We start from the raw sequence: 14404 nt of genomic DNA on the forward strand, positions 1-14404 counted from the left end.
GTGCGCCCCCATTAAAAAATAGTTCACAAAAAAATAAATAGTTCATAATTTCCTAGATTCTTCTAAACTGAGACCCAGAAGAAAATGGCCTCCAAGTTGTGTGGGCCCACATGACCCAGTGGATCACAGGAGGTGTTATTCTGACAATACAGGAGACTGTGGGTGCACACTTGGGCTGAAGGAAAGTCCAGTGAGAACAGCCCCAAAGTAAGGCATGTGGGCAGTTCCAAGCATGAAAACTGGCTTTGTTGGAGTCAGGTAAGGCCTGGCACTCCTCAGACACCCAGTCTTAAACCCTGAAGGGTGACTGTGGGGTCTTTCTCTGCCCTGCTCAAGGAGAGAGGTCTGGGCAGGAGAGACCCACAGCAGGCTGGAAAGACTGGACGGGGCAAGACACTTGCTCTGCAAGCAGCTGACCTGGGTTGGAGCCCCAGTTCATCTGACCCTAGGTCTGCCAGGAGCTTAGAATCAAGAGTAAAAAAGGAAAGAAAAGACCCACAAGGGCCATTTGGTGACTGTTTCTTTTTCTCTTCCTTCCATTCTCTTTTTCTCCCTCCATCCCTTCCATCATTTATCCTATACTGACTAATGGGTGGACGAAATAGAGATGGACAGAGGACACAGGATAGAAAAAAGCAGCCCATGTCAAGCTGAAATTCTTGGGAGAAAGCCTATTGTGCAGCTACAATTCAGTATAGCACAGGCTATAAACATGAAAAAAACCTGAATGATATGACATTTGCCTTGTAAGCAGTCAATCTGGGTTCGATCCCTCCAGGAGTAGGCCTAGAGCATCACCAGGTGTAGGAACTTCCCCCACACTCCCAGAAATAAAAGCACAAAATGTAATGAGGCCAATACCAGGAAGCAGGAAGCAGGTGCCCAGTTCAGCAGGGTGAGAAGTCACCAGGGAAGGCTTCCAGGGAAGAGAAAGTTTTAATGGAGCCTTTCTCTTATGAGGAACAGGCTAGGTCACTGAAGCCTGCCCTTCCCTCTGGGAAGTGGAGTGAAGTGGGTCCCTGTTTCAGAGAGGAGATAAAAGCTATCCAGCCTCCCTCCCCATGGGGACCCAGACAGAACAATCTCATTCTCGAACAGCTCTAAGCATTTTCCCATTCTGATTTCCTCTTTACTTTAAATGGTTTCGTTTTGGGAGAGACAGTACAGCAGAGAGGGTACTTGCTTTGCATACTGCTAATTTGGGTTTGACCACAGGCACCCTATGTGGTCCCGAGCCTACTAGGAGTGATTCTTGGCTGTAGAACCAGGATTAAGCACAGCTGGGTACGGCCCAAAACCCCAAAATTAAAAAAAAATTGTTTTCATTTTCCAGGATATACTTTACTGTATTCTAATTGTTGGTTTCTAATTTCATTTTGCTGAGGTCTATGAGAATGATCAGTGGCCAATGTACATGACAAGACCACTTCCCCCATGTACTAAATCTGGAGGGGTAAAGGAGATCTCCCAAGCAATGCTCAGGGAGACTATCCTCGTGATACAGTCTGTCCACTAGGTTTTAATGGCCATTTTTTTAATCTGAGATTTCTTTTGCAATCTAACTCATGATGATAAATATCTGTGAATGCTCATCTGTGTGTGATAAGAATGTCAGTCATCTGTTAAGAGATTCTGTGTGCTTTTAATTAAGTTTTTTATTAATTTTTTTGTTTGTTTCTGAGGCCACATCTAGTGATCCTTAAGGGTTACTCTTGGCTCCGTACTCAGTAATGACTTCTGGCAGGTTGGAGGACCATATGTGAAGCCAGAGATCAAACCTGGGTCAGCGACATGCAAGGCCAGCTCCTTGTCTCTGGCCTCACTCTCTCTCCATTGTGGTCTTTCTCCAGCTTGGAACTTCCCATAATTAATCCCATAAAATTCGGAGCATGAACTTCTTGGCCTCCCTCTATCAACTCAATGGTTACCTGCCATCATCAATCTTTTTCTGGGCACAACTAGGTTCTATGGGCCAGGGAAGGGGTCCAGAGGTAGAACACATTCCTAAGAAGATGAGGGTTTCTTCTAGGCACCTCATGGCCTCCAAGCACTGCTCAGTGTTACCCTTCCAACGAAATAAAAAAGATAGAGGTTCAAGGAGAGAGCTCAGAGGGCTAAGCATGCACTTTGCATGAGAGAGGCTGAGTTTGATCCCTGACAACACGAACTTCCCCCGGCACTGAAGGTAATAACCCTCTGATCACTAACGAATATGGCATTCCCACACCACAAAAAGTTTGAAAATCAAGACCTCTCGTTCTGCATTCTACCTTCCATCCCTCGCTGGACTCCCAAGCTTTCCTTTCTCTCCACCTCCTTGACACTCAGTTCAACAGGCCAACTTCTCTGTTCCCATTTGGTTGTCAGCTCTGCTCACCTCCTTCTGGATTTCACTCTTGAGGGCAGAGATCTTCATTTTCATGTCCTCCAGTTCGTGGTCTGGGAAGGGGTGCACCTGAGGGCTGGTCTCAGACTCCTCGGGGGATGGAAACACCAGGTCAGCCAGAGGAATGTACCATTTGCAGTCGTACTGTTGGTGCTTCCTGCAAACAAACCGGCATGAGGTGTGTGAGGCAGAGGGAGTTCTTCAAGCCTGAACTGCTAGGCCCAGAACCCCAAAATCTCCTAGACAGAATGTTAGAAAATGATCACAGGCCTGAATAGGAAATGCATACATAGAATAATGGGACTCAGTTGTGCTGGGGCACGAGCAATGAGGTGCTGCTTAGGTTTTGCATGTCTTGCAGCCTGACCCAAGCATCTCACCCAAACCTGGGGGCTGCAAACAAGAGGGGGTTCACTTGCTGGGACCAGAGCGATAGCACAGTGAGTAGGGTGTTTGTTTGCCTTGCATGTGGCCAACCCGCATTTGATCCCCCAAATCCCATTTGGTCTCCTGCACATGCCAAGAGCAATTTCTGAGTGTAGAGCCAGGAGCATCCCCTGAGCACCACTGGATATGCCTCCCCCCGCCCCCGCAAAAAAAGAGTGGGCTCAATGCTCTTATTTCCAGTTCACTCTCCTCTCCCTTCTAACCTGAGCACACTGAGCTCATCTGCATCAGGCTAGAGATAGAGAACAGATGTGACCTGAAGGCCATCCCTTTTGTTAGTTTTCAATAACTTTAAACAATTGAATCACCATAAGTTACAGTGACAAAGTAGTTCATAATTGAGTTTCAGTTATACAATGTGTCAACAACACCCATCCTTCATCTTTGGTAATTTTGGTCTTTGAGGCCACACACACACAGTGGTGCTCAGTGGTAACCTCTGGCTCTGGAAATACTCCTGGTGGGCTCAGAGGACCATAGGGATGCTGATCAAACCCAGCTCGGTCACATGCAAAGCAAGTACCCTACCTGCTGTCCTATTGCTCTGGCCCTAGAATGCCATCTCTCAGCCCCCACCTGAGGGGCTGGCTGCGTTGAGGGTTCTAAAGCAACATTTATGCCCAAGTTCTTTAGTGCTGTTTGCAGGGGCAGAGGCTATAGGAAGGTTCTGCAGGCCCTAGACTGCTAGCTCTGCTTCTGGGTGGTGTGAAATGGGTGTTGGGTTCTGCCAGTCACTGTCTTGCTGAAGCTCAATCTGATTCTTGCTTCCTTACACCAAGGAAGATATGACTGCACTGCTCATTCCGGTGACCATGGGCAGTGAGTCTATGGCCTGTCTGCCCTGAAATGGAAGACAGTGTAGCTGACACAAAGTGAGAAGGGGAGGTGGGAGGCTGTTGAAGGATATGAAATGACCTCCCTTTCTGGTGGCACAGAACAAACCCCTATCACCAGGTACAGGGATGGACGGAGGAAGAAGATTAGGAGTCAGATTCAAGGTCAGATTCCACTTCACTCTACTTCTAGTTGTAAAGTCTTGGGCATCTTACTTAACTTTTTTGGGGGTGGTGGTGGTGGAAGGGCCACATCTGGCAATGCACAGGGCTTACTTCTGGCTCTGTGCTCAGGAATCACTCTTGATAGGACTTATAGACCATATGGGGATACTAGGAATGGAACTTAGTTCGACCATGAATAAGGCAAGTGCTTTACCTGCTCTAGTCCCACATTAAATTTTATTTTTGTTTGGTTTCGCTATTTTTTTGGCCACACCCAGTGGTGCTCAGGGTTTACTCCTGATTCTGTGCTCAGGAATTACTCCTGGTAGACATGGGAACCATTTGGCATGCTATGGATCAAACCTGGGTTGACTGCTCAAGGTAAGTTCTCTAATCACTGTAATATCACTCTGGCTCTCCCTTATTTAACATTTTTTTGTTTGTTTTTGGACCACACCTGGCAGCACTTTGAGGTTACTCCTGGCTCTGTGCTCACAAATTACTCCTGGCAGGCTCGGGGATCATTTGATACCAAAGATCAAACTCAGGTTGTCTGTGTGCAAGGCAAACACCCTACCCACTGTGCTATTGCTCTGGCCCCACCTTATTTAACATTTTTAAGCATTTTCTCTCTCTGGTGAGACAGGGATAATTAATACTTACTTTGTGAAGTGACTGGGAAGATTTAAAATAACACATTCAGAGCATTTGGCATGACAGAGGCACTGAGTAAACGGAACCACACCATTCAATGAGTATTCACTGAATTGCAGTTGGCAAAGATTTAGCAATGTCTAGCAAAAGGAGAATGTATAAGGAAATGATGCATGCCTACTTGCAACATCATGTAGGAACGTAAAATGATGAAGATTAGGCAGCAAGGGAAAATGCTTATGACGTGAAATAGAAAGGGCAGAACCTCCTATAGCATCTTCTCCTATTACAGTGTATAGGGAAAAATATTAAAAAAAAAAACACAACTAGAAGGACTACAGCAGCAGGAGGCTGATGCTTATGTCTGCACGGGTGATGGTTTTTTATTCCCTATAATGTGGATATATCTTTATAATTAAATACATGACTTATTTTTAGAAAAGGCTAAATAGCAAAATGAAGAGGCCAACTTGATGGTACAGCAAGTAGGGTGCTTGTCTTGCATGTGGCTGACCTGGGTTTGATCCCTGGCATGCCATATGGTCTCTCAAGCACTGCCAGGAATAATTCCTGAGTGCACAGCCAGGAGGAATCCCAGAGCATTATAGGATGTGATCCAAAAACAAAAACAAAATAAAAGCCAGATTAAGTTTATACATAAATAACAAATTTTGCACACAGAAATATGTTTTATTGTTGTACGAGCTCCAGTAGTGCTGGAGGGAGTGGTGGGTAGGCAGTGTGGGGATGGAACCCAGGTCTTCCCACAGAGCTCTGCTGCTGGAGCTCATGCTCGGTCCTAAGTAACAATTTTTTTAAAATATTTTTTTGTTTTGTTTTTGGGCCACATCCGGTTATGCTCAGGGATTACTAATGGCTATGCACTCAGAATTGCTCCTGGCTTGGGGGACCATATGGGATGCTGGGGATTGAACCCAGGTCCGTCCTGGGTCAGCTGCTTGCAAGGCAAACGCCCTACCACTGTGCTATTGCTCTGGCCCCCTAAGTAATAATATTTTTAAAGAAAACCAAGTGCAGACGGTGCCTGGTAGCTCTGAGGCTGCACAATGGGCTCTAGCCCCGCACTCTGTACCTGCCATGTACACTCACCCTGCTGATGCCTTCTTCAGCTTTGCACACAGCAGGACGTCTGTGAAGAGGAAGACATGCCGCAGCTTCCGAGAGCTCTCTGACACTTCCACCAGGAAGCCATCCTTCACCAGCTGCCGGGTCTGAGGGAAATGACACAGCCACCCTACTTAGGGGCAGTCCAGTAGAAGCCCAGCCCATACCAGTGCACCATCTAGCTGAGGGGCAGGGCACTTCAGGGGAAGGCCAGAGTACCTGGGGTTTACAACACTGACTTGGGCACCCCCAGCCCTGTTAGCTGGGACCAACAAGGGTATTCCCCATTTTACCACAGCTCTCAATAGCTCCCACTTGGAGGGGGACCCTATACCAAGACCACTGTGTTCTTCCACTCTGGGACAGAAACAGTCTCTTAGCTCCTTTCCCTTAAAAGCAGGCCTGAGGAGTTGATCCAGGTTGCAGTTCAATCTCAATGGGCAGAGCTGTCTAGGTCTGTCTCTGCTCCTCTCCACTTTATACTGAGGCTGCGGAAACCCTGCACTACCCTGCACAGGGCCAGAGCAGTGGCCTGGAAAAAGTTGCAGTCCTTGCAGACAGGACTCTAGAAGGTGATGTGTGCTAGGCTCCAGGCATTGCTCCTGGGCCTGCCCCTGGCCACCCTAAGAGCCAGCAGGCTGCCCCAGGGCTGTCCTGGTCACTTCTGCTCTCCCTGTGAGCATCACACATCATGTGATACACACACACAGGGCACAGCGTGGGTGAGTGACCACACCCAGCATGCAATGACAGCCTCCAGAATGTGTCCGGGCGCCAAGCCAACATCTTCCTGAAACCCCTTCCTGAGAGTCAAGTACACCAGTGACACTCCAGAGGTTAGGAACCAGGGCTGGGAGTGGCACAAAGGGACAGGTCTCCATGACCTGGGAGTCACTGGCAGTATCCCATGCTTTATTATTTCCTCCCCCATAAACCAGGGGGCTTATCAAAAAAGGTGCATAAGCCCATCCAGTCTCTCTAGGCAGAAGGAACAAGATATGGCTAGGCTGCTGATGCATGTGTTTTCTCCCCCCCCCCCTCCGTTTTGGACCACACCTAGCAGCGCTCAGGAATTGGCAGGCTTGGGGGACCATATGGGATGCCGGGAATTGAACCCAGGTCCCTCTCGGATCGGTAAAGCCCTACTGCTGTGCTATTACTCTGGCCCCCTCATCTCCTTTCCTTAACTCATTCTTTTTATTGGTTTTTAGGCCACATCTGGAAATTACACCTGACTCTGACTCAGGAACTACTCCTGGCTGCATTCAGAGGAGCCTATGGGGTGCCAGCAGAGGCCCCAGATTCCCTGGTTGAGGGATACAATATGTGGCTTACAGACAAAGACTTTTGTTTCAACACTGACAGCTAAGACCCCCCCTGGCCAGACCTGGGGCATCTCCAGGCCTCACTTTCCCTTTGGCCTCCTTGGAGGACTACAATCAGTGGGACATGGGACTAAATTTGCAGCTTTCAACTGGGCCTGGGGTCAGATAGGGTTGGGGCTGGACTGCCTGTAAGAGCAGATAGCAGGGTTGGTGCCATGGGTCCCAGCTCCTCCTCAGGGCATGAGGACAGCTATGCTGGGTCTGAGCTCACCTCCCCCTTAGGAGTGGTGACTGCTGTTCGGCGAGGGTCGATGTCCTCATTGATGCTAGACAGGAAGTTCTGGGAGATGCGGAGGGCGTCCTGCAGCAGCGGGTAGTCAGGGTGGTCCACAGGCGTGTGTTTCAGTAGGTCCTGGGGAACGATGGGGTTGCGGGTGTGGGGGTAGGTTCTGGCTCCATGGGAAATAGTGGGAACACATTCAATTTTCACCAAAAAATAAGGGGGTGCTCAGTGACCCACACCCTAACCTGGTCATGTCTGTAAAGTCCAAACTAAACATTAGGATCCGAACTGCAGGTGAGAGGGGAGAGGAGTGCCTGCATCTCTGCTTTGCTCACTCCAGTCCCCCATGGAGGAAGGAGGAAGCCAGGTGGAGGAGTTCAGCTCACCAAGCAGCTGGGAGAGACCCCTCCCGTCACCCCCCACCACAGCTGCTCCAAGGACACTAAAGACCATGAGGAGGCAGGAAGTGCCAGTCTTTAGGAAACATTTGGCCAAATGTCAAGTTCAGTAGCCAAGCTATAATTAGGCGTAGGCCCATCAGCATGTGACCAGGCAGGGGCAGTCGGGGTCCAGCCAGGGACCTTCCATCTAACTCCCCCCAAGGACCCCTATCTGGTACCACAGTGTCTGCCCAGCCCACCCTAAGCCCACTCTCAGCTCAGGGCTGCCACTCACGTGAAGGACCAGGGTGCTTCTGGTGACCCGGTCAATGGGCTTGTAGAGCAGAGCTGATGAGAAGGAAAAAGACCAAAGTGAGGTAATGGGATGCAGCCAGAGACATGGAGGGCAGCCTCAGTGCCGACCCTTATGTCACTCACTTCCTGTGCCTCCAACCCCACCTCACCATGGCAGACCTGACAACACAACATAGACAGGCAGCCACACTACACAGAGACCCGGCACACTGAGTCACCCAGGAACACATATGGAGGGAGAAGGTTTTTTCTGGGGGTTAGTTTCCTAGTTCTCATGTTTCTGGGGCCAAGCCTGGGTGCTCCAGCCGAGAACCCCATGCTATTCTCTGACCCACATAGCCCACGTTGGGTCTATGAGGGAGACCCTTTTGTTTGCCTCAGTCCTCTGATAAGACAGGATGGGATGGAGGTTGGGAGGCAAGTCTTCTCCAAGCTCTGCTCTCAGTATTCAGGGGACCTGAGAGAGGTTCAGAGAATGCAAATTTCACAGGGTCCCCATGTGACACACAGACACCAAACAGGACTGATGGAATGCAACAGCGATAGTGGCAGGTGGCAGCTGGTCAGTGAGTGAAGCCTCCGCAGACAGCTGTGCCTGCCCCTCCTGCTTCACCCGACACCTGGGCACTGTGCGTCATGGTGTCACAATCCCTACCCTCCAGCCATGGGAGTGGGGAAGAGGTTCTGGGAAGGAGCATCCTAATCTGGGAGTCCTGCAGTGCCAGCCAGGCCACAAACCAGACTCTAGAATCCTTGCTAGAAACCCCTGCACAAAGCTCAGCAGACTCCAGGGGACAGTGTGCTGGTGGAGAGACAATGCCAAGTGCCACCAGTCTGCTCTACAGAGACTGCATGATCGCCCATCAGAATCACTGCTGAAGGGGCTGAAGAGATATCATCACAGGGGGCAGGGTGCTTGCCTTGCGTGTGACTGCCCTGGGATCAATCCCCAGCACCTTGAATCTACCAGGAGTGATTCCTGAGCACAGAGCCAGGAATAATCCCTAAAATTGCTGGGTGTGGTCCTAAAACCTTCATAAAAACAAAGCCATTGGGGGAAGTGCTTAAAGGACACAGCTGGGGGCCTGAGCAATGGCTCTAATGCACTAAGTGCCTACTGAGGAGGCCTAGATTTGATCCCCTGAGCACTGTCAGAATGATCCAAAAACCAGATGCCAAAACAAAACACATAGCTGCAGGTCCACCCTCCCCACCCCTTTCACTCAACCCCAGTCTCTGCTGGTGGGAACATGGCAGCAATCAACAACTCTCCAGTTATCTGCCTATTTGATGCATAGTAATAGATGGAAACTACTGCTCTCTACCAGGGCATTTCCCAAGACTTATTTTTTGGTAGTCCTCCTTAAGTTAGCAATTTCTAGAGACCCACCGCATAGACTCTGAGGGGCATATGAGGCCTGGCTTGGGTAACCAGGGACAGTAAGTCCTAGTCACACCCCAAGGGGGACACAGTCTATGGAGGGGGAGGTTTGAGGCTCAGTCCATCTCCTGGCGGGGAATCATGCCCTGAGAACTGCAGAGAGCCACAAGAAAGTGCAAGTTCAGCAGCCACTTCCAAGGTGGGCCCAGAACAGGAAAGCTGATACTGCGCTGTCAGCTCCCGCTGCGGCCAGGTCAGAAGGGACAGCGACTTCAGACTAAGCCGGGTGACCCCCACACAAGGTGGGTTGAGTTTCAGGAGATGATTAATATGCCCACGGCCACAGCGAGGTCCACCTGACATGGGATCCGAGTCCTGCAGCCTCAGTCTGGGCCCATGCAGGGAGGATGGAGACAGGGAAGTTCAGCAAAATGATGAGGAAGAGCATCCCCATGTTCATGCTTCTCATGGCACCTGCACCTGAGATGTAGGTGGAAACCCCCCTCGTTTCACTCCCCCTCATCTGTTCCACCACATCCACATGCCAGTCTGCTTCCCCCACCCCACCTCTTCAACATGCAGTTTCTGCTCACGAGACACACACAATTCCCTGTGATGTAATGTCTCTTTCCCTCCCTCCATGAAGGCTTCCCTGACTAGGCCTTTTACAAACAACACCCACAGTGCTTGAGTGTGAGAACATGGGCAGGCTGATCCTTCTACTTTGGATGCTGGGTGTTGATTCTGCCTCCTGTGGCATTAGGCTTTTTTTGGTGGATTGTTTGGGTGAAAAGGTGAGCAGTGATCACTCGCTTGTTTTACAGATGAGAAAAGTTTTTGAAGCTCTGGAGAAGTTACGGAACTTGGTTTCAGCTGTGTTTAGAATTCAGGTCAGTCATGGAAAAGGGAAGCATCCTCAGAAAGCTCAGTGGCCCCTGGGAGAAGGCTTGGAAAGACTTAGGAGTGACTCTTTGCCCAGGGGAACCCTCTCCACAGGTGCCCAAACTTCCTTTGCATCACCCCCAAACATCTGGCAGGAGTTCTGTGAAGTGGTCAGAAAGCAATGAACACTTGAGGCAGGCAACAAAGGAGAAAGGTCACGCTGCACTATCTCAGGACTCTGACACCAGCATCTCTGGTAGAGACAGCAAAGGTTGAATCCATACGGCCAGCACCACACTTCATACCTAGAGCTGAGCCCAAGGATTATGCCATGAGAACCCCAAGACCCTGTTCTGCGGAACCCAGGCCTAGTCACCAATCCCGAGATGCCTTTTATGGAGGGAAGAGGAAGCAAAGGGTTCACTTCCTTTCCAGCAAGCAGGGCCGAGACCTGAAAGAGGTTAGTAAAAAAAACAAACCGAACCAACGCATTTCCCCTCTCGTCTTCAAACTGGTCCATTTCAATAGCAATTCTCCTCTGAAGCCAGGCTTGTCAGAGCTGGAGCCAAGGGCTAGGGACACGGGACAGCTGTGGCTTTCTGACTACATGGGGACTGTGGTTCCTACAGTCACTGTGCTGGGCTCTGGGAAGGGGCTATTGTATGAGTTCGGGGGAGGGGGGTCTTCTAGATCAGGGTGGGGGGAGGGTCTTCCCCACAGCAGTGTCTGAGCTTGAGTCAAGTGGGTCTCCTTGTCTAGCACAGAGGTCTTTGAGAGGATCCTGGGAGACATCAATATCCTCTGGGGGGCTGGAGCAATAGTACATTGAGTGGTAGGGCATTGCATGTGGCCAATGAGGGTTTGATCCCTAGCATCCCATATTGGCCCCAAGCACCACCAGGAGTGATTCCTGAGTACAGAGCCAGGAGTAAGCCTAAACGTGTGGACCCCAACCCCCCCCCAAATCTCTGTAGGTTACCATAAAAGGTAAAGCCAAAGTGACAAAGAAGGTGCCTGGCAAGAGGGGAGAGCAAAGGCCTCTAGCAGCTGTCTGCCACACAACACAGGGCCCAGAGCAGTGCCTCCACACCCCCAACCCATGCCCGCCCTGCCAGTGGCAGTTGGGGGTCAAACCCAGGGCATGTCTTGCCCCAGAGTGAACCGCTTCCCAACTCCTTTCTGCTTGGCCATCTTCAGCCTGGGCAGGGCTTCCGCTCTGTGGCAGATGTCATCCCGGCATCTTCTGGTGGACAGAGCAGTGCCCAGCAGCCTGTGACCTTCACAAAGCTGCGGCTGCCACGCCCCCTCTCCCACCAGTGCCTACTCCACCTTCCCTGCTGAGCTCAGCGACCTGGGTCACCAGTCACTGGTGGGGAGAACCTTGCCCCCTCCGTGTGGACAGCCCTCTGCCGCTCTCCCAAGCAGCATCCACATTTTGACAGGAGCAAGCCAGCCCGAGCCAGCATGTGCGCTAGTAGCACACAATACCCCAGTAGCTCAGCCTCCGAAACAAAGAAACTCCCAACTTCTGCCTCTGGCTGGGGCCCCCCTAGCCCAGCGCAGCTTCCAGACCCTTGATCTTACTCCACTGGCCCCTGCCCATCACACCTGCAGCTGCAGTCTGGCCACTCGTTCCTGTGGCCTCTCCAGGAACTTGCCTGCGGCCTCTGCAACCCTCTATTTCCCACCCATCTTTTCTCAGGGTCTCAGGTCCCTTCTAGGCAAGTCCTTCCTATCTCAAAAGCTACCCTCAGACTTCAAGTCCAGGTTGGAAGCTGGCTAGACTCAGGGGGTGGGGACAGTACACCCAGTTACTTGTCCTCCTCCCTTCTCCCTTTGGGTTGCCCCCCAAACCTTGAGCCCCACATTCAAGCCCACTGGGGTCAGTCCCTTGTGGGGGAAAGCACCCCCCTCCCTGGAGAGGGGGCCTGGGTTACCGTAGGTGCAGTTACAGCAGAAGCGAATGATAAGGAGGATTTCCATGGCAGCCTCTGTCCAGCGTGGCCATCGCTCCCGGCTCCAGCTCCCACCAGTAGCCCAGCCCCTCGGCCACCTCGCCTCGCCTCGCGACGCCTTGCCAGCTGCTGCTGTACAGCCCCCAGAACCAAGTGCCCGCGCTCCCCGCTGCCCGCCCGCCCGCCGCTGCTTTCAAGAGCTCCACCAGCGTGGGGGAGGGAAAGGGAGGCGCGTGGAGAAGCGGGAGGAGGGGGCGGCAGAGAGAAGCCGCCTGCTGGCGTGCAGAGGAAGAGCACGTTTGTAGCTGGCCTGCTGCCTGGGGTACCGGGATTCACACACTCACATGTGTACACGCGCGTAGCAGCAGCCACAGAGCCGACAAAGCAAAGCGACTATCTGCAGTCCACTCCCCAAAGTACCTTCCATCGTGATTGACGTGTGACTATCCCTGGAGTCCTTGGGGCCTTTCACTTTGAGCTCCTGCCGGACAGAGGAGAAGGGGTCACTCACTCCCAGTCTGGCCTCCCTCCACCCTATCCCTTCCAACCTCCCCCAATTTTGAGCCTGGCAGGGAGGAAGGTTCTGAAATCCAGGGTTATGAACAAGTAGGAGAAGAGACACAAAGACAAGCAGGCCTTGGTACTCTCTGTACCCTGCATCGCCTGGCTCATCGTGGGGCCCATACTACTCCATTCTGGATGGAGTATGAAGCCTGGGGCTCCAGGCACCATAGAAGAGGTCATCATGGAGTTCTTCAGACCAAACCCCAACCCCATCCCGAGACTCCAAATAAAGAGCCCCTCCCTTGGGTACCAGCCACTGTCCCCCAACACAAAAGTGCTTCTGAATGCTATATATCTACCACACACACCAGTCCAAGGCAAGGGACTGTGTACCAAAGGCCTTGGAGTAAGAAATGGGGAGTTCCACACTACCATATAGAGGAGGAAGATGGGTGGGGGGTGCACCCAGGACAGAGTGTTGGGCACCACAGGACAATCTGCGCTAGATCCTGCCACATTGGGGGGATGCTGTGTGGGACAAGGAAGCTGCTGAGAGGAAGGAAAGTCAAGGGCTGGAAGAACACTGCCCAGACTTTCACCAGCCTGAGAGAGTGCCCTGTCCGCCATACTTGCCCACAGACAGGGTCAGTGGGGTCTGTAACAAGAGCTGTAATACAATCCCCACTAGGAGGATGGAGAGCAAAGGGAGCCTCTGAAAGGGGTGCTGGCGGGAGGTGGAGGAAGGTGAGGTCAAGGTCAGGCACCCAGGTGACACTGCCTGCTTCTCCTGGGAAGACACAAAGGCCCCTGTGGTGGGAGTACCCTATTTCTCTTCTGCCTCAGCCATTTTTAGACAGAGAGGGCCCTCAGGGACTGAGCCTGGAACTTGGGGTTGTGATGAGAAGGGGGGCTTTACTCAGCTCTTCCAGGCTGTATCTCTGGCTGAGTTTTGGATTCTACAAAATTTGTCTCCACATCACCCCCCACCCTGGGGTGCCCAGAGGTATGAAAAGACTGTGGGGCAGAGAAGGGCCTAATTGCAGTAATTAAGTGGCAGTGCCTGCAGGAAGTGACAGCATCACATGAATCAGGGTGAGAAACCATTCGGCATCAGCCCAATAGCCTAGATCTGCCCTTTGGGACCTGGCAGGTGGCTGACAGAAGGGCAAGGGATTCTGCCAATCACCGTGAACAGGAAGTCAGCTCGGGTTTGGTGGAGACCCTCCACTCTCTGCTCTTACAGAACTCTGAGCACTGGGCAGACCTGTAAGAGTACTGTGAAGAGAGTCAGATGGGGGGCCTAGTGGAAACAGCTCCTCTGGTTCAGTGACGCTGCCTCATGGGGGGAAGGCTTCCCCACCCCTCACTCCATCCTCCTCCATCCTGACCCCAGGGTTTGGGAGAAGAAACAGCCAAACCCTCTCTGTGCACTCCAGGCTCCCATGAACACAAAGTGAGGGTAGGGGCATAGTTGGGAGAGGCTGCTAACAAGCCCATTGTGGGCTTGGGTTATGTGTCCAGTCTGACTATCCTCATAACCCATCTGTCTTGCCTGCCCACTTGTTCTGTTTCTCAAAGGAATGTAAACTGGGATATATAATCCATGCCAAGAAATTTCACATAAACTATCCTATATTGCATCAGTTATGTGAGCACAGGGACTGAGAAGGGAAAGCAAAGGGTGATGGCAGGGGGGCTGCGAGTCAGGATTTCCAAAACCACAGAAGAAACCCCTCATCTCAGCACAGGGGCTCTTATATCCTGAGCTG

At 51.6% G+C, this 14404-nt stretch overlaps 1 protein-coding gene across 4 annotated transcripts in view; it reads right to left on the minus strand.

Annotated features, from left to right (window-relative positions):
• Positions 1-14404, minus strand: part of ABR (ABR activator of RhoGEF and GTPase) — a 155502-nt gene that overhangs the window by 46856 nt on the left and 94242 nt on the right. For all 4 annotated transcript variants that reach the window (XM_049782189.1, XM_049782197.1, XM_049782182.1 and 1 more), the window contains 5 exons: positions 12552-12612; positions 7894-7946; positions 7207-7347; positions 5596-5717; positions 2378-2543 (listed from right to left, as the gene is read on the minus strand). In XM_049782189.1, coding sequence (XP_049638146.1) covers positions 2378-2543; positions 5596-5717; positions 7207-7347; positions 7894-7946; positions 12552-12612 — 543 coding nt within the window. The remainder of the gene's footprint in view (positions 1-2377; positions 2544-5595; positions 5718-7206; positions 7348-7893; positions 7947-12551; positions 12613-14404) is intronic.

Source organism: Suncus etruscus, chromosome 1 (genome assembly GCF_024139225.1).
Source record: "Suncus etruscus isolate mSunEtr1 chromosome 1, mSunEtr1.pri.cur, whole genome shotgun sequence".
In the NCBI taxonomy this organism is placed as follows: Eukaryota; Metazoa; Chordata; class Mammalia; order Eulipotyphla; family Soricidae; genus Suncus; species Suncus etruscus.